The sequence below is a fragment of the Rhipicephalus sanguineus genome, chromosome 1 (genome assembly GCF_013339695.2).
Source record: "Rhipicephalus sanguineus isolate Rsan-2018 chromosome 1, BIME_Rsan_1.4, whole genome shotgun sequence".
Lineage (NCBI taxonomy): Eukaryota > Metazoa > Arthropoda > Arachnida > Ixodida > Ixodidae > Rhipicephalus > Rhipicephalus sanguineus.
In genome coordinates, this window is record NC_051176.1 from 186367836 (window position 1) to 186388242 (window position 20407).

Here is a 20407-nt window from a genome sequence, read left to right on the forward strand (position 1 = left end):
GGGAAGGCCCCGGTGTGGTGGCACCATCTAGCCATGTGGAGTTCTTTAATAGGTAGTACTTGAACCTTTGCACATGGATGCTTTTTCATTCTGCCTCCATGCAAAGACAACTGTTACAGCCAAAAATCGACAGGGTAACTTTCTGTTAAACAGCAGAATGACAGAACCACCAATGCAAATAAGAATAAAATTCAAGAGTTCCAATAGTGGGAAATTCTTATCTGGGTTTAGTTACCTGGTGGGGAGCAGCAGCTCAGCAGACGGTCATCACGTAAAGAGCCTGTCTCCGACAGTGGACCCTCGTCTTCTTCAGGAAGAATTCTCTCCCAGTCTGCACCCCACACTCGGTTCTGTTGCAAGATCAGAACAGCTGTAAGCTTTCTTTAGCAGCAAACAACTCAATGCGTGCAAAAACAATAAAGTGAAATCATCTGTTAGGTAAGAAAATATGTAGCCCCCTACATGGCTTTAACCTTGTGCAACGTAACTATTGTCACACTAGTTAATGGCACCGGCCACTGTCATGAAACACTATGCTTAACACATCTTTTCATGGAAATCATTCTCCTTCACCATTACATTAAAGGGACACTAAAGGCAAATAACAATTTATGTCAGAGTAAAAGCTCAATGTATGACGTCTAAAACGGCAATATCAACAGCAGCCGGATGCCCGAATGTTGCCGGATGCCCGAATGGTGCACGCCGCCAGTGCATGCCACCGCGCAGTAAAGGTGGGCAACGTTGGGCACGGCAACAGTGACGTGCGAAATACCGCTTTCAGGTGGGTGATTTGAAGTGCGCTAAAGTGGTGCGGACCACTAAAACGTGATTTTATTTCAAAATAAGCACTTCCTTGGCATAAAAGTAGCATTACGAGGTTTCTGGACAACCAACAATGAACATCGCCTTAATATTTGCCTTTAGTGTCCCTTTAAGCACATAAAGAACAGAGACCAATCTCACGGCTGCCCCTTCATTCTTTAATAAACGAAATCTGAATGATGATGGTATTTGTGCCAGATGTGGCCATAATTGTCTTCTCAATTCAACATATTCTTGTCTGCGATGGTGAAGGCACCAAGTTCAGCATGCTTCCTCGTACACCTTGTCTCAGCTGGCTGCCCATCAAGTTGCGCATGTCGCGCTTCAGGTAGTCAGCAGTGTTGCGGTGATTGAATGAATGATCATTACAGTCTCTCCAGATTATGGCTGGTGTTGATCTCTGTCATTCCCTTTTAACAGTTAGATACCCCCATTTTCCTATTTCACGAATCCCGAGTGCCAAACTCTGTCACTTACAAGCCTTGTGTGTTCATGCGCAGCGCAACCACTAAGAGTGGTGAACACATGCCCTGCTGAAAAAGAACTGAGTGCCTGATGCCCAAGGAGGTAGCAAGGTGCCGCAAACGACCCACCCACACAAAACAAGTCACTGGCATCCAGGAAAAGATGGAGTCGAAGGACTAGAGTAGCGGATGGCAACTGCATCAATTATTGCCAGCACTGCAATTGCGAATGGCATTTGTTGCTTTTCAATGCATTTCTTCAGCAAGAAGAACCATCAAACACTAAAAATGGTCTGTAATGCAATGTGGTCACATAAAGTGCCTCAAGACGTTGCTACCACTGTCCAGTAATACAGCAATATGCAAAAAGGGACATGCTAAGACTCTGTATTTTGTTAGAAAAAAAAGGCATTATATATAAGTGTGTTAGCGCAAGCTTGAGCTTTATTGGAGAGAGCTACTATAGCACTAAGAAAAAGATGACAGACAAAGTGACAGACAAGCGCCAACTTCCAACTGAGCATTATTGTGCCATACCACGGGAAGAAGTAATTGAACGAAACAAAAACACCTGTCAGTTCGTCCGTTGTCTTTTGCTTAGCACTACACCTCTTGCCTGACATATCACCTATGCAGTCATGACATATCAACTAGCCCAATTCACCACTCTTTTAAGTTTAAAGGGGCCCTGCAACACTTTTCCAAGTAATCATCGAATGGCTTCAATAAAAAAGCTTATTTCCTCACGAATTGACTGCCGCAAAAGTTTTTAGACTCAATGTTAAGTACGAGCGGAGTTACAGGGATTTGTCGCACTCTTCAGGCATTTTCTCTCTCCTTTCGTACCAGCAAGCGCGCTGAATGCTATGCAGGGGGGAATGACAAGGGGGCAAGAAGATGCATCCTTTTGTCAGCACACGTCATGACCTTGAGCACTTTCTTTTTTTCTTCAAACGCGTGGCTTACTTTCAGTGTGAGCACGAGCGCCTGTGCGGGCACATGGCAGCATCTTGCAGCTGCCGCAGTAACTATGTAGCTCACGATGCTCAAATCAGCCAATGGCCGTGAACTTTGGGTTTATGGCGCAGTCATTTGTGTTTATGCCATCATTTGTCGAGAGAACAGGGAACGACTTCTAGCTGACTTTGAGAATTAACTGTAAATTCTAGGCCGTGTGCTGCGCTATAATATTTGGTTCGCATGTTCTCAGGGGTCTTGACTACAGATCGGCAGCGTTTTCTGACCATGGCAAAAAAGTGTTGCAGGGCCCCATTAAGGGAAATGCACTGGCTCTTCATTTACTATTTTTTTTCAAATGCCTTTTTTGTGCACTATTGGATAAGATTTTTCAGACCATTAAACCCTATTTCATGGTCAATTTTGGAACTCAATGTATTCTTGAAGTGGTGGTGGTTTCAGAGTACTGTTAAGCAGACATGCCCAGACCACTGAACAACTTAAATTTTGCAAGTGCAAAGTGTGCCCTAAGGTATTAAAAGAAATAAATTAGTAGTAAATATTAAATGAAGAGAGTGTCAGTGATTGCAAACCATTTCTGTTCGTCTGCTGGAGCTAATTTGTAGTCACAAAAATAACATACCTTTAGTAAACTTTTTGTTTTAATTACATTAAGCCTTTGATAAATACAAAGTAGACAAAAAAGACTTACCATGATGATTTTCTGATAGCAAAATGCCATTTACCAGCGTTTACTTATGGTACGGAATCTGTTCTCTTGTAAAAGTGCTGTGTAAACATTCACTTTCTGTCTGTCTCTTCACATTGTACCTTTTGCCAACTGAGACATCTCCATCACTCCTCCATTCGCACCTTTCAGCATTACTGGTACAAGTTCACTGTGTGTGCCAGCTACAACCATTACAAACTATCCTCACTTCTGCCAATGGTGACACTTCCATCACTCGATCAGCGTCTTTCAGCACCACTCGTACGAGTTCACTATGTATGACAGCTACAACCACTAGAAACTGCCCTCACTTGTGCCAACTCAGACACGTCTATCACTTTATGTATCTTTCAGCACCACTCGCACAAGTTCACAGTGTGTGCCAGCTATAACCATTAAAAACTGTCCTCACTTTTGCTAACTCAGGCACATACATTACTCCACCACCACTCACTTTGTACCACCTTTAAGCACAAGTAGTAGTAGCTCCAGCTATAGCCATTACTAACTATTTTGACTTTTGCCAGTTGAGACACATCCATCAATTCTCCATCACTTTATGTGCCTTTAATGGGGAAGACAACCTCTCAGAACACGGATTGAGATAATCCAAGTAATGGATACTGTCTGTTGTATTGGCTAAAACGAACCATGTTTTTTTGATTACACATGGATTTATTATTTTTATTTCTTTACTAAAGTCGCAAGAAATGACTTTTTGCACCCCAAGCAGCAAGATAGCAAAGATCATATTGTCACGTGGTCGTGACGTCGACGAAGACAGCAGTCAGCACGTCCGAGATGAAACTGTTTATTTGGCCGAACTTGTGGCCGGGAAAATGAAAGTCAAACTACAGCAATACACTGATAGCTTCGAACAGAGCGTCGACCGTCGATCAACTGACAAGCGGTCACGCGCGTCGGCTTTTATACAGGCGCTATCGAACTTTCCAGCAATATCGCTGGTGGCGGCGTAATCTCTAGACAAAGCTGGAACATTCGCGTGCGGGGCGCAATCTTAACAAACCGATCTACTACAATCGCGACGCGTCTAGAACACTACTTCGCGGACAGCGTCGAGCGTTGATAACCGTCCCTGCCGGTCGAATCCGAATACATCAAAACAAGACAAGTAGTGGGCGTGGCATTGCCCCTCTCTGAAAAAGCATCGTCCCGATGCTTGTGAAAGAACATAGAAGAGAAAAAAAAAAAACAAGTGCATACACAAATAAATTAGTACAATAACAAAGGAAAAAAAAATAGAGTTCCCAGGATCGCTAACGCGCAAAAAACGGCTTAAGGCGCACGACATGGACGACTTCAGGTCGCGCACGGCGCCGCTGAGAGTTCGTAATGCCGTCAGGGACAACCTCATAGTCGAGTGCGCCGAGGCGTCGAAGTACCCTGTACGGTCCGAAGTATCGTCGAAGAAGCTTCTCACTAAGTCCTCGTCGGCGTATTGGCATCCATACCCATACACGGTCACCGGGTTGGTATTCCATGTGGCGTCGTCGAAGGTTGTAGCGGCGGCTGTCAGTCGTCTGCTGGTTCTTGATCCGTAGGCGGGCGAGCTGTCGTGCTTCTTCGGCGCGCTGTAGGTAGGTGGTCACGTCGATGTTTTCCTCATCGGTCACGTTGGTAGCATGGCGTCGAGCGTCGTTGCCGGGCTCCGTCCGTAGACCAACTTGTATGGCGTCATCTGCGTCGTTTCCTGTACGGCCGTGTTGTACGCGAAGGTCACGTACGGAAGGATGGCGTCCCACGTCTTGTGTTCGACGTCGACGTACATGGCCAGCATGTCGGCGATGGTCTTATTTAGACGCTCGGTGAGGCCGTTGGTCTGTGGGTGGTACGCGGTGGTGCGGCAGTGGCTTGTGTGGCTGTATTCCAAGATCGCCTTAGTCAGGTCAGCCGTGAACGCCGTACCTCTGTCGGTGATGAGAACTTCTGGGTCGCCGTGTCGAAGGACGATGTTCTCAACGAAGAACTTGGCTACCTCAGCGGCACTGCCTTTGGGCAGGGCTTTTGTTTCGGCGTAGCGGGTGAGGTAGTCGGTTGCTACGACGATCCACTTGTTGCCGGAAATCGACGTCGGGAACGGCCCCAGTAGGTCCATCCCGATTTGCTGGAACGGCCGGTGAGGTGGTTCGATTGGCTGCAGAAGTCCCGCGGGCCTCGTCGGTGGTGTCTTCCATCGCTGGCAATCTCGGCAAGTCTTAACGTAGTGGGCGACGTCGGCAGCAAGGCGTGGCCAGTAGTATTTTTCCTGTATTCTGGCGAGCGTGCGGGAAACACCGAGGTGCCCAGCCGTCGGGTCGTCGTGTAGGGCCTGGAGGACCTCTGGTCGCAATGATGAGGGCACGACAAGAAGGTAGTCGGTTCGAAGTGCCGAAAAGTTCTTCTTCATGAGAACGCTGTCGTGTACGCGCACATCAACCGACACACAGCCACTCCAGAGGTTGTGCCTCGCTTGCCGGTGCTGCCCGACGCGCTCACGCGCATGGCACCTTCCTCAGACTCTCGTCCCCAGCTCCTGCATATCGTGTTACGTCTTCTGCCCGCGCTGTAACTTCCTCTGCCTCCCCTCGTCCGCTTCTAAAAGAAAGCAATAAAACAGTCTCCTGCTAGCCGCTGTCTCGTGTGGTTCCTGTGCTGCGGGGCTCCGAACCCCCAACATAACACTGGCGACGAGAAGTGGAATTTTATAAGTGCGCAGCTCTCTAGGTTACGCCCATGGCTACTGGAGGAATGCTACCGATGAATGCTGCTACCGATGCGACGGCTGGCACGAGGCTGACACCTGCAAGTTCAGGACAGCGCAATGCCGTTTTTGTTCCAAAAAGGGTCACATCGAGAACGCCTGCATCTCCAAAAAGAAGAAAAACAAAGAAGGCAACCTCAACGCCCGGCAAGGAACTCACATGGTTAACGCCCAACCTGTGTGCTACGACCTCGAAGACACCGATAGGTGCTACGACCTACATGCCGTGAGTGGGCGACAACCCTGCCCTAAATTCCTCGTTGACATGAAAGTCGAGGGAAGGCCCCTGAAATTCGAAGTGGACACGGGTGCCGCATGTTCTCTCATCAGTGAGGCTACCTACCACCAAACGTGGCCATCGAACGCCCCAAGGCTTTCGAGAGAACCCCTAGACTTACGCACCTGGTCAGGGGAAGAACTTGACACCGTCGGTTCGGCACAAGTTCGTGTGCGTTTGAAATCAAAGGACTACGTGCTGCCTCTGCTGGTAATGAAAGGGACTGGGTGCAACCTGCTCGGACGTGACTGGTTTTCAGCGCTGAACATCCGTGTCCACGGAATAAACCAGGTCGCCGAACCAGGTCAAGAGATCCAGGAGGTTCTTGCACGCCATCCTGATGTATTTAAGGAAGGTATCGACGGCTACGTGGGTCCATTGGTTCACTTGGACTTGGAAGAAGGCGCTACACCCAAGTTTTGCAAAGCACGTCAAGTGCCCCTAGCTTACCAAGAGCCTATGGAGGAAGAGCTCGACCGCCTGCAAAAACAAGGCATCCTGGAGCCGACGCAACACGCCGAAATGGCCACACCTTTGGTGTGGGTGCGCAAAAAGGATGGAACATTTCGCGTTTGTGGAGATTACAGGAGCACAGTTAACGCGGTGGTCAAGAAGACGGCGTACCCACTGCCGACAACTGCGGAGGTGTTCGCAAAGTTGCGCGGTGGAACGACATTTTCGACGTTAGACCTGTACCAGGCCTATCAGCAGCTAAGAGTGGACGACGAGACAGCCGCATTGCTCACCGTCAACACCACCAAAGGACTGTTCAAGGTGAATCGCCTCCCTTTTGGAGTATCCGCTGCACCAGCCATCTTCCAGCGGATGATGGAGACTACACTGGCCGGAATTCAGGGGGTGAGTGTCTACCTTGACGACATTATTGTCAGCGGGAAGGACGTTAAAGAGCATGCGCAACGTCTAGAGGAAGTCCTAACGAGGCTAAGCGACAAAGGTCTGCGACTCAAGCGAGAGAAATGCCGCTTCGGCATCAGCTCAGTCCAATTTCTTGGTCATAAAATCGATGCTCAGGGTGTCCATACGACCGAAGAGAAGGTAAAGGCAATCCTCGAGGTGCCAAAACCGACTGACAAGACCTCTCTGCAGGCTTTCTTAGGGCTTCTCGCCTTTTACGATCGTTTTTTGGAGAACAGAGCGACGGTAGCTGCAGAGTTGTATGTGCTTCTCGAGAAGAACACGCCCTGGAAGTGGGAGAAAAAACACCAGGATGCGTTCGAGATGCTTAAGAAGATGATTCGGTCTTCGACAGTCCTTGCGCATTATGACGAAAAAAGGCCTCTCATTCTGTCCGTGGATGCGTCGCCATACGGCATCGGCGCAATTCTCGCTCAAAAGGATGCGTTCGGCCGAGAGGCTCCCATTGCATTCGCGTCACGAACTTTGGGAACCGCTGAGAAAAACTACTCGCAGCTCGATAAAGAGGGCCTTGCGGTAGTTTATGGCGTCAGCCACTTTCACCAGTATGTCGCTGGCCGGCACGTGACCGTATTAACGGATCACCATCCGCTCCTAGGCATCATGGGGGAAAAGAAGCAAATCCCTCAGATATTGTCACCGAGGATGACTCGATGGTGTCTGAAATTGGCCACATACGACTACGACTTGGTGTACAGGCCTGGACGCCTGCACCAAAATGCTGACGCACTCAGCAGGCTGCCACTGCCCGCGCAGGTAGATGAGCCATGCTCCCCTGGAGATGTGCTTATGCTTGCATCCGCGCCACGTTTCGAGCTGTCACCGCGTCAACTGGCTGAGCTGACCCGGAATGACCCACTGTTATCCCGCGTGATGACAGCCGTCGCAAACGGAGAGCTACGCCGGTTGCCCAAGCAGGAATTTTCGGCGTTCACAAAGCTTGGACACGAGCTTTCGCTACAGGAAGGCTGCGTTATCCGTGGTGCCAGACTGGTCGTTCCAGAGAAAGCAAGGAAAGACGTGCTCAACTTAGCACATGCAGGTCACAGGGGCGTGGTAGCTATGAAGGCGTGCGCTCGAGGCTATTTTTGGTGGCCCGGTGTCGACAACGACATAGAGCGGGTGGCCAAAAGTTGTGCAACTTGCTGCCAGCACCAGAAAACTCCAACTAAAGCACCAGCTCCCGAGTGGAAACGTGCGACAACACCATGGCACACAATCCACGCGGATTTCGCTGGGCCTGTGGAGGGAAGGATGCTCCTAATTGTAGTGGACGCATACAGCAAGTGGCTCGAAGTGCGCACCATGCGGAACATACAGTCGCCGACATTGATCGAGGAACTGCGAAACCTGTTCGCAACTTTCGGCATTCCCGAAAGGGTGGTCACGGATAACGGCCCGTCCTTTGTTTCTGCGGAAATGGGAGAATTTCTGAAGAAGAATCGGGTGACGCACATCACAAGGGCACCCTATCATCCGGCCACGAATGGGCAAGCCGAAAGAATGGTGTATGAAACGAAACAGGCACTTGCAAAGGATCAGTCAGGTACATTTGCGTGCAGGCTGGCTCGTTTTCAGCTGAAACAGCACACCACCGTTTCAGTAACGACGGGCAAAACGCCAGCTGCACTCATGTTCGGCCGCGAGCTCTCAACGGCACTGACACGCATTCAGCCGCGACCAGCTGAGAGGGTGACCACTGACCACAGCGTTGCTGAGTTGCCAGGAAAGGTAGAAATCGGGCAATCGGTCTTTTTCCGCAACTTTGCAGGGAATCCTGCTTGGGTTGGCGGAACCGTGTTAAAAAGACTCGGACATCGATCTTGGCTAATCAAGTTAAGAAGCGGAACGGTTCGTCGGCACCTTGATCACATAAAGCCAGGTGCAGAGGCCTACCCGACAGAAGATTCGCCGCGGAACGATCAAACGAACGGACCAGTAGCAAGTGATCAACAAGACACAGTGCCGGCTCCGTACGTGATCTCGCTCCCAGCGGAAGCGCCGCCGCCGCATGATCTGCCCACAACGCCCGACTCCGAGCATAGCGAAGCTGAGGCCAGGATGGACACTTGTGCGACGCAAGCTCGCGATGACCAACCCAGCGGGTCCACGCAGCACCAAAGTGCGCCTAGGCCCCAACGTGATCGGCGTCCACCTGACCGATACGGTGACCCCATCTAAGAAGTAAGGGATGTCGTGTACGCGCACATCAACCGACACACGGCCACTCCAGAGGTTGTGCCTCGCTTGCCGGTGCTGCCCGACGCGCTCACGCGCATGGCGCCTTCCTCAGACTCTCGTCCCCAGCTCCTGCATATCGTGTTACGTCTTCTGCCCGCGCTGTAACTTCCTCTGCCTCCCCTCGTCCGCTTCTAAAAGAAAGCAATAAAACAGTCTCCTGCTAGCCGCTGTCTCTTGTGGTTCCTGTGCTGCGGGGCTCCGAACCGCCAACATAACAAAACGCCGTTCCGTAAGAAAAACGACGGCAGTGCTCGCTTGAATACCTTCGGAACAACGTCGGTCTTGCACTCGAGGTACTCCATAAGGCCCCCCCAGTTCCGCGTCGGCTCGTTGCCTTCCGGCGAAGTCGTCGGCACTTATAGTTCCGAGGAAGCAGTCGTCGTCGTCCTCTTGCGGCGGCGCGTCGACGGGGGCTCGGGACAGGCAGTCGGCGTCAGAGTGTTTTCGTCCGGACTTGTACACGACAGTAATGTCAAATTCTTGAAGTCTGAGACTCCATCGTGCGAGACGACCAGAAGGGTCCTTCAAGTTAGCTTGCCAACATAAGGCGTGATGGTCACTGACAACTTTGAAGGGCCTGCCATAGAGGTAGGGGCGAAACTTTGACGTAGCCCAGATGATGGCAAGGCATTCCTTTTCTGTTGTGGAATAGTTGGCTTCTGCATTGGATAGTGACCGGCTAGCATAACTGATAACTCTTTCAAGCCCGTCAGTCTTTTGCACAAGGACGGCACCGAGTCCTACGCTGCTTGCGTCGGTGTGTATTTCCGTATCGGCGCAATCGTTGAAATGCGCAAGTATGGGTGGCGTCTGCAGGCGTCGTTTAAGTTCTTGAAATGCTTGCACTTGCGCCGTTTCCCACCTGAATTCCATGTTAGCCTTCGTGAGAAGCGTCAGTGGTTCGGCGATCCGTGAAAAGTTTTTGACGAAGCGTCTGTAATAGGCGCATAAGCCGAGAAATCGGCGCACTGCCTTCTTGTCGGTGGGTGGCGCGAAGTCGGCGATGGCAGCTGTTTTCCGCGGGTCTGGGCGCACTCCAGACTTGCTGATCACATGACCCAGAAACAGCAGCTCGTCGTATGCGAATCGGCACTTTTCTGGCTTCAGGGTCAGTCCAGAGGTCTTGATTGCTTGAAGTACTGCCTCAAGCCGCCGGAGATGCTCGTCGAAGGACGAGGAAAACACGACGACGTCGTCCAAATACACAAGGCACGTCTGCCATTTCAATCCGGCCAGTACGGTGTCCATGACGCGCTGGAACGTCGCAGGTGCCGAGCAAAGACCGAAAGGCATGACCTTGAACTCAAAGAGGCCGTCGGGCGTTATAAAAGCGGTCTTTTCTCGATCTCTTTCGTCTACTTCGATCTGCCAATAGCCGGTCTTGAGGTCCATCGACGAAAAGTACGTCGCATTGTGAAGTCGATCCAGGGTGTCGTCTATCCGTGGGAGGGGGTACACGTCCTTCTTCGTGATTTTATTCAGGCGCCGATAATCAACGCAGAAGCGCAGTGTCCCATCCTTCTTCTTCACTAACACCACAGGTGATGCCCAAGGACTCTTTGAAGGCTGGATGATGTCGTCGCGAAGCATTTCGTCCACTTGTTTCTTTATGGCCTCACGTTCTCGCGTCGAAACTCTGTAGGGGCTCTGTCGGAGTGGTCGAGAATTTTCTTCTGTTATAATTCGGTGCTTAGCAAGGGGCGTTTGTCGGACCCGCGATGACGACGAGAAACAGTCCTTGTATTGCAGGAGCAGGGTTTTGAGCTGGTCTTGCTTGACCTTCGGAAGGCTCGGGTTGACGTCAAAATCCGGTTCGGGACCTCTATTCGTCGAAGCAGGTTCGACAGCATCGAAGAGGGCGAAAGCATCGCTGGCGGTTACACATTCGTCGATGTAGGCAACCGTCGCACCCATGTTGAGGTGCCTATATTCGTGGCTGAAGTTTGTCAGCAGTACCTTTGCTTTACCGTCATGCAGCTCGGCGATACCTCTTGCGACGCAAATTTGACGGTTCAGGAGTAGTTGCTGATCGCCGTCGATTACGCCTTCAAGGTTCGCAGGTTTTTCGGTGCCGACGGAAATAATGACGCTGGAGCGCGGCAAAACGGTCACCTGCTCTTCTATCACCTTCAGTGCATGGTTCCCTGGCGTCGCGTGGGGTGGGAGCGCTTTGTCTGAGCTTAGTGTTATCGACTCAGACCTCAGGTCGATAACGGCGCCGTGGTCACTTAGGAAGTCCATTCCGAGTATCACATCCCTGGAGCAGTTTCGTAGGATTACGAAGCTCGCAGGATAAGTCCGGTTATTGATGGTGACTCTCGCCGTGCAGATACCAATCGGCGTTATCAGGTGGCCTCCAGCTGTCCGGATTTCGGGTCCACTCCAAGCGGTCTTTACTTTCTTCAGCTTGGTGGCGAATGGCCTACTGACGATGGAATAGTCGGCTCCGGTGTCGACGAGAGCTGTGACGCTGTGGCCGTCGATAAGAACATTGAGATCGCTAGTCCGTCGTCTTGCGTTGCGGTTAGGTCGTGGCGTCGGATCACGGCTTCGTCGATTGGTCCCGCTGTTTCGACGTTGCGCCGTCAGGTTTTCTTCGGGCCGCGAAATTTCGTCGTGAGGGCTCTGTCCGGTTTGCGTCGTGTTCTGAAGGTCTCGTCGCGTTGTCGTCGTCGGCGGCCGCGGAGGATCTTCGGCATTTCGTCGTACAGCAACCGCACCTCCATCGGTTGCTGCCCTTAGTTTCCCGGATACGGGCTAGGCGACCGGCCCCGGTTTGGGCCAGTGTACTGCCGGCGGTGCGGTGACATGTAGCGGCCGGGCGACGGCGATCGGGAAGGTCGTCGTTCTTGCCACTGTGTTCCGGTGAGGTAGTCGTCAATGTCGCGAGGCCGTTCGCCTGGCTGCGGGCGCGGCGCGTTGATGGCGAATCCGCGTAGCCCCATCTGTCGGTATTGGCAGCGGCGGTATGTGTGGCCGGCCTCTCCGCAGTGGTAGCAGAGCGGGCGGTTGTCAGGGGCACGCCAAACGTCGGTCTTTCGGGGGGCGCATCCTTGTCCTGTCGGCGGGCGGTATGGCATCGTTGGGGGTGGCGGCGGTGCCTGGCGGCGGAACTGCTGCGGCGGCGCGGCGTCTTGACGTGGGCGAGGAGGGGGGGCGTTGCGTCGGGCTGCAGCAGCATAGTTCATTGCTTGCAGCTGCGGCTGCGCTGCATAGGGGGTGCCCAGCGACTGCTGGATTTCCTCGCGGACCATGTCGGTGATCGAATCAACTTGAGGCTGCGCTGAAGGCAACAGCTTGCGCAGCTCCTCCCGCACTATCGCTCTGATGGTTTCCCGTAGGTCGTGGGTGCCTAGCGAGTGCGCTTCGGTGTAGCCTGTCGACAGGGTTGAGCGGTTGTACTGCTTCGTCCTAATCTCGAGGGATTTTTCGATTGTTGTAGCCTCCTTTAGGAATTCGGTGACAGTTTTCGGTGGATTCCGCACCAATCCTGCAAAGAGGTCTTGTTTCACTCCCCGCATAAGGAAGCGGACCTTTTTTTCCTCAGGCATGGCAGCATCGGCCAGGCGGAAAAGTCGCGTCATCTCTTCCGTGTAGATAGTGACCGTCTCATTCGGTAGCTGTGCTCTTGTCTCCAGCAGAGCAGCGGCCTTTTCCTTGCGGACGGTGCTCGCGAAGGTATTGAGGAACGTCGTCTGAAAGAGGTCCCAGGATTGAAGGCTCGATTCATGGTTTTCGAACCACGTCTTCGCGGCGTCTTCTAAGTAGAAGTAGACGTGTCGCAGCTTCTCTTCAATGTCCCAGTGGTTGAAGGCGGCGACTCGCTCGTACGTCTCCAGCCAGCTCTCCGGGTCTTCAAACGACGATCCACGGAAAGTTGGTGGCTCCCTTGGCTGTTGCATCACTACCGTTGTAGGTGGCAGGGAGTCTGTCATCGTCTCGGCGGTTGATGTGACGGTCTTCGGCTGCCTGGCGTTTTCGGGAAGGAGCCCGTACTCTGGTTGTAGTCCCTTCTGCCGGCGGCTGGTTCGAGGATCCGGGTTGTTCTTAGAGTCGTCTTCTTCGCGGCTTGGGCTTGGGTCAGCGCTCCGCGGTGGCGTCCGGATCATGAAGCAGCACCTCCACCAGATCAGATGTCACGTGGTCGTGACGTCGACGAAGACAGCAGTCAGCACGTCCGAGATGAAACTGTTTATTTGGCCGAACTTGTGGCCGGGAAAATGAAAGTCAAACTACAGCAATACACTGATAGCGTCGAACAGAGCGTCGACCGTCGATCAACTGACAAGCGGTCGCGCGCGTCGGCTTTTATACAGGCGCTATCGAACTTTCCAGCAATATCGCTGGTGGCGGCGTAATCTCTAGACAAAGCTGGAACATTCGCGTGCGGGGCGCAATCTTAACAAACCGATCTACTACAATCGCGACGCTTCTAGAACACTACTTCGCGGACAGCGTCGAGCGTTGATAACCGTCCCTGCCGGTCGAATCCGAATACATCAAAACAAGACAAGTAGTGGGCGTGGCAATATGACCTTTTACCGGTGTACGCGGTTAATGGTCTCTATATTAGTAATCAAATGCAGTACCCTTTTTTTTATTACAATCCTTTCTAACTTAAAACGTCAGATAAGCCTTCGTTTGTAGTGAAGAGAACAGTGGAGCTGCCTTCGCTTGACGTATGATCAGATGCTCATGAGCGGCAGCATGAAAGTTGTTAGCTGAGGGACTAGCGGTACCTGCCAACAAGTTGGAAATGTACCAGGAATGCCTGGCTCGCAAAGCGATAAAGGGTGTTCACGTGACAACGATCATTCAGAAAAATGATTCTACCTGCTTTTTATATTCAAAAACAGTTGAGAATGTCAAATTGACGGTGGTTAACCACAGTTGCACTCACTCCTGTGAAAGCAAAACACTGTGTGTAATGAACAGTTCGCATGAAGGGCTAGAGGCATTGCTATCACTTCTCAGCATTGCTGGAGAAGGGACCCTAACTTTTTTAGAGGCTTCTCAGATTGAAAAGTTCTGCCTACAAAATTGCCACTAGCTACAATAGCTCGCCCTCAGTAGGCTTAACCACTACCCAGGGCGAGCTTTCTGTTGAGCCATAAAAAACTAGGTCCGGAAAAATCGTTTCTCAGTTCCTTCACTCACACCTGGTAAGAGTTCACCATATATGTCAGCTGCAGCCATTATTTAATACCCTCAATTTATTCAAGTGAGACACATACATCAGTCCTGCATCAATCCGTTTGTACCTTTCAGCGCCACTGGTACGAGTTCACTGCATGTTCCAGCTGTAGCCATTACCAACTATCCATACTTTTGCCAACTGAGAAACGTCCATCACTTCCATCGTACCTCACAGCACCACTGGTGTTGTTGACTGTGTTTCAGCTACAGCCATCACTTTTGCAAACTGACACATGTCCATCACTCCATTTGTACCTTTCAACACCACTAGTACGAGTTCATTGAGCATTTTAACTATAGCCATTACAAACTACCCTCAATTTTGCCAAATGAAACAATTACTGACTTGTGAAACATCAGGTCTTGTATTTGACAGGCTAAGCATCAGGGGCGTAGCCAGAAATTTTTTCGGGGGGGGGGTTCAACCATACATTATGTATGTTCGTGCGTGCGTTTGTATGTGTGAGTGTATATATACCCAAGCAAAATTGAAAATATTTCGGGGAGGGGGGGTTTGAACCCCCCCCCCCCCCCCCCCCCTTGGCTACGCCCCTGCTAAGCATCTATTCTGAGTAAAACCACAAAGGTCCAGTTCCTAACAAGGGTCCTAACACATAGTCAGAAGGCACTAAAGATAGCGGGAAATGAATGTCCATCAGGCTTTTAGGTTCATCAAATAGTAAATTAGCACAGGTCAGGGACTCACATGCAGACAACGTCTTGCAATATCTTCACTTGGGAAATGTGTCAGTGTTTTCTTATCCGAAAGCAGCACACAGAACCGCTGCTGCCAACAGCGTCCCTGGTGACGGGCACGCTTCAGCGCTGGTGCTCTCGGCTCTGGGCCTGCCTCCAACTCTGTGGCCAATAAGAATGAACACTTTCATTAGCACACAGCCACAATAAACAAGAATATGCAAGCCTTGTCACAGCCAGCCACAAAGCGATTTCTGAATTTAAAAAAATATATATATATTACATTACCTTTGTGCAGAAACGTGTAAAGGTAACAACAAAAATGTAACAGAAAATTTTTTAGCAGATTGATATGACAAGTTTTTTTAGATGCAGAACACTGCTGCTAACACCAAAGAATATCTTTGTGAATGTCACAGTAACAGTGCGGTGGCAAGAATGGCCATCCTATAGCAAACACCACTCTGAAGTCATTCACGCACGGGAACTTTTCTTCTTGTAGCAAGATTTACTCAAATCGCTTTAGCATAATAATGCCATTGCAGTGTGCAAAATCTTTTCCGTAAAAATTATTTTTGTAGTACACTGATATCTCTTCTGCAAGATGCTGGTCAATATGCACGTTTTCACTCTTCCTAATGTAAAATGTATGCGCATGTTCACATATGTGTAAAACTGTACTAAAACCCCTTTGATCCCAAGCACTTCTCCTGTCTATTTAGTTTTTGTATGTTATTTTTTTCTATTTTGCACTCCAAATATGGTGTCATTTACAGCAACCAATAAGCTTGCCTTCACCTTTCCCCTTCAACAGCGTGTGCACACCCAGGTGCATGCATATATACAGATTACTTGAAGACATCATTACTAATGCAACGAGTTGCTATTTACAATTAGCTAAAGGAATAGAGCTAAACTAACAAATTAGAAAAGTCTCTGCAATGGTCACACAGTAAGGCCACCTATGGCCATCACAAGTATCCGAGCTTTCAGGTTAGGTTTGAACAAAGAAAAACAAAAAATGGTCCAGTTTGCCCTTCACAACCATAATTTCTTCTTTAAGATTTACTAGTTCATATTCTTAGCTACTGTTTTTTTCTGTAATAACTGTACTCGGTTACAACTTAAAAAAAAGAAATAAGTGGAGCTCCACCCACAGCCATTGCCGTGCCATGCAAGGATAATTTACATAGGTGCTCCATCCAACTACGTTCCCTCATTTTTGTAATGTCAAGCACATCTGCATGTTTAGCAAGGCCAAATTTTGTATATTTCTGTTTATGTCACTGGTTTTAGATAGAAATCTTGAATGTTTCAACCAATTTTACCCAAGTTTCTGGCATCAGTAGTCAGCCAAAAGTAATATTTTAGTCAGAAAAGACAAAATCTTATTTTCCAATATGCCTAGTATTTACATTATCAGAGAGAAAGCATTTGCACTTCAAACGAAAACCAGCATGTACGAATCTCTAACAGTGGTGATGGACAAGCGCGTCACAGTTACGCAGGTGGAGCTTATATGTATTCTTAACTTATAACCGACTATACAATTGTGCAATCCTTGATGCATCCTAAAACAGCAAGGGCACGTAGGGCATTTTTTGAAATTGCAGTTGAGCACACGCAAGTCAGGGTAAATTAGAGATCGTTGGGAAAGGCCTTTATCCTGGAGTGGACATAAACATATGCCGAGGTTAATGATGAGCCCAACTGAGACTCAGTATTTATACAGCGATTGGCCCCCTTTTGCAGCTTGTGCAAAGGAGCCAATCGTGATCAAGCAATTCAATCCTGATAATGCTCAATTATGATAGACGAACCATGAGGCATCCACATTCAAAAATAAAGGTCTTGCTATGACTACAAGAAGCTTAACTGCTATCATGACTAAGCTATTCCTGCCTAGTCAGGCCCAAGATTTTCACATGTTATAGTGCTTGTTTTCTATGCACTGCACCCTCCCAGGTTTGCTGCAGAACTGGCACAGCACTGTCTCTATAAAAGAAAATCGGCTATAATCCTGCAAGCTAATGTCTGCCAAAGCACACAAACGTGCTCATGGTTGTCCCTGCAAATAGCATCTTCAACTAAATCATTGTGCAGCTTAAATGAATAAAAAAATTATTTAGATAGTATACTACCAGTGTTCATGCGTGTATGATATTTGTTGAAGCATATGAAGTAACAGTGTAACATCTTGGTTGTAAAGGAAAATGGCATTAAGTGCGCTTTCTATGCGAAAAAAATAAGAAGAACGTGCAGAGGAGTACAGTGTTATCAATACAATAAGAACAGGCGCGAGCAGGGGAACAGTTTTCTTAACAAATAAGTGTGCAAGAAATATTTTGCACTCTTACTCTGACAATCTCCACTATTGTAATGCCACTGGCCAGGCTAATAGATAAAGACCTCAAATAAAAAAGATGGGCGCGAATTATAATCGCTGGCCCATTGGACTAAATTTCAGCAAGGCGTTGGCCTCTTGCACCATAGCACAAGTGAAAACAAAATATTTTGGACCGCACGTCAACCCAACTATTTTCAGCGGTAAAATTCTCAAAACAGGGCGCGGCTGAAGGATAACTGAAAATGTGCGCTCACACACGGACAGAAACAAAAACGGCAACAGCGAGCCAACAAACGCAACGATCTTCCCAATTTAAACGCGATGATATCACCTTCACTTTGAGCGTCCCGCAAAACGGAACACGAATGGCCCCACGAAATGCCCGTGAATCTGGAGACAAAATGTTCATGTCCACTCCCTCGTATCGATCTTTCAGCATGCACTGCTGATTCCCATCTGGGAACGTTTTTTTTATTATTTTTTTTCGCCTGTACCTCCCAACACAGCTGGGCGCGTTCACGGAAAGAACAAGTTTACCAAGCTAGGTGCACGAGGGAGCGTCTGAGCGCGGTCCCCAGGACGCGCTCATTTCCTCGAGAATTGATGCAAGTGGCGCAGCGCGGGCATTCACAAACATGCCAGCTTGCTTGAACGGCTGTTGTATACACACCGCAAACGTAAAGCCATCCTTCAAGGCGGCCCTGAAGCTCGCGGCTGCTCACTGATGAGTCCTGCATGCTCCCACAAGGGCGATCGCGCGGCTGTTCAATCCGTACGCTTGCTGGCGATACACTTCGTCCCGGTCGTACTCATCGCGCACAGAGGCACTCGGTGTGAAGGCTAGGTTTTGGGTAATGCAGCCAGCGGACCGCGTCACTGAATCGCTGCCGAGATCAGTCGCGCTCCTCACGCCAACCAACAACCGTTACGAGAAACCACGACGACCACACGCAGCGACAAGGAGACAACTCGGTCAGAGGCAGAAAACTGACAATACGATGAAAGAGGAGCCGATAGACAGATAGACGACCTAAATAACCATAGTGTTTCATGTGAGAACCGAGAAGACCGAGAACCTCTAGAGGAAGAAGGGGCGCTGCAGTCGCCCATCAGAATGAAAAGTATTGGATTTGGATTGACAGTCTAGTGACTTGTGCGGGGTTTTCTTTGGTTTTCTTTGGCTTTAGCCATAGAGTTTCTTACAGGCTTTAGCTAAGGAGGATGTTTTTGGCTTGAACCAACCTTGGCTTCGACCCTTCAACCACGTTCCTTCAACTACTTCCTCTGCTTCAACTGCCTTCAGCGCTTTGCGGGAATCTGCGTGCGCTTTTTTCGTTTGTTTCGCTTAACTCCCTTCTTGATATGTTGTCGTCCCCTTCCCCCTCATTCACGGCGAAAAGAGGAGTGTACCAGTGTACTAGAAGGATACATATAAGTACACTCGGCTCAGCCTCTGCTTTCCTCGTGCACCAACGGGCGAATGAATGAGGGCGTATTTGGGGCGTCTTGGACTGTATAGCTTGACCGTAACAATGGTCTACATCGTGTATGCTTTCCTTGCGTTACTATCGCCATCGCCACGCACCCGGCACTTCGAGGTCATGAACAATTTGGCGCAATCCTTGCAGCATGTCTCTCTTTGCGCACATGCTCTTTGCACGCTGAATTTTGTAGTCAAAATTTTGTTTTCATTCTGTCCTTGATTGGGTTGGTGTTTTGGCGCGCTTCCCCAGGCGGTCACTTGTACACAAACTAGACCTGTGCGCCGCCGCCGAAGTCCCGGGAGTGATCCCGCCGCCGCCGCGCAATAGATGGATGGATGGATGGATGCTATGAGCGTCCCCTTTATAACGGGGCGGTGACATGTCTGCCACCAGGCTCGAAGGATAAAAAAAGAAAAAAAAAGAAGAAAACTTCCTTGTTTCATGTTGTCCTAATGCCTTATCTACATTGATTAAATCTATGTTATTATAACAAAAAATATAAATTCACAGTCCATCTCTCTGCCTCTTAAGGCAGAATAACCTTTTTTCCCCCAATTATTTATTTTTGTACTTTATCTCTACTTTCTGCCACCAATACTCTAACCGTCTCTTACTTATTTCTATCGCGGGCGTGTTCAGCTTTCCATTGTTGTCCCTAAAACCCAAGGCTTCATGTAGACTCGTGCCCACACGTATACCTGGGTGAATATCGCCACATTCAATCAGTACATGTTCCATCGTTTCCTTAGTTCCCCGCAGCATGTACATAGTTCTTCTTCGTTACTGAATCTCGCTTTATAACTACGCGTTCTCAGGCAGCCCGACCTTGCTTCAAACAGTAAAGCGCTTCCCCTTGAATTATCATAAAACCTTTCCCTCCTTATTTCGTTTTTTCCTTTTCGGTAGTTTACTCAGAGCCGGCTTCTTTTCCATCGCTGTCATCCAATAAGTCTTCTCCGCCTCTCTGACCTTCCGCTTAATGCTCCTTGTTGCCATATCGCCCGCACTGCCAGCCGTATATTTACTGGTGAGCCTCCTAGTTCTTTTCTCCACTGCGTGTCAACGCTTTTTCTATACAAATACCTGAAACCTTCTCTGCCCATCTACTCTTCTTCATTTTCCTCAGCCTCTCTTCGAATCTCATTTGCTCTGCGCTTCCCTCACTTCAAAGCCTGTCCATCCCATATCACCCTTCACCGCCTCATTTGTCGTCTTCCCGTGAGCGCCCAAGGCGAGGCGGCCCACCGTCCTTTGATTTACATCCATTCCTGACTGCACCTCTGACTTCATGCACACCACTGAGTTCCCAAATGTAAGCCCCGGAACCATCACACCCTTCCACAGCCCTCGAAGCACCTCGTACCTATTGTATCCCCATAAAGCTATGTGCTTCATAATTGCAGCATTCCTCTTTCCCTTTGCTACCGATGCTTGTCTCTGTACCTCCTATATCGTCCCCTCATTTACCCATACCTCCGAGGTACCTTGTACTC

General features: G+C 49.5%; 1 protein-coding gene across 1 annotated transcript; it reads right to left on the reverse strand.

The window, feature by feature from the left end:
- Window positions 1-32: 32 nt before the first annotated feature.
- Window positions 33-18421, reverse strand: LOC119403728 (uncharacterized). The gene is made up of 3 exons (XM_037670598.2): window positions 18101-18421; window positions 15094-15245; window positions 33-350 (listed from the first exon to the last, which is right to left on the reverse strand). Exons 1-3 carry the CDS (start codon window positions 18165-18167, stop codon window positions 228-230), a joined length of 342 nt encoding a protein of 113 aa, XP_037526526.1. The 5' UTR covers window positions 18168-18421; the 3' UTR covers window positions 33-227.
- Between the last annotated feature and the right edge of the window lie 1986 nt (window positions 18422-20407).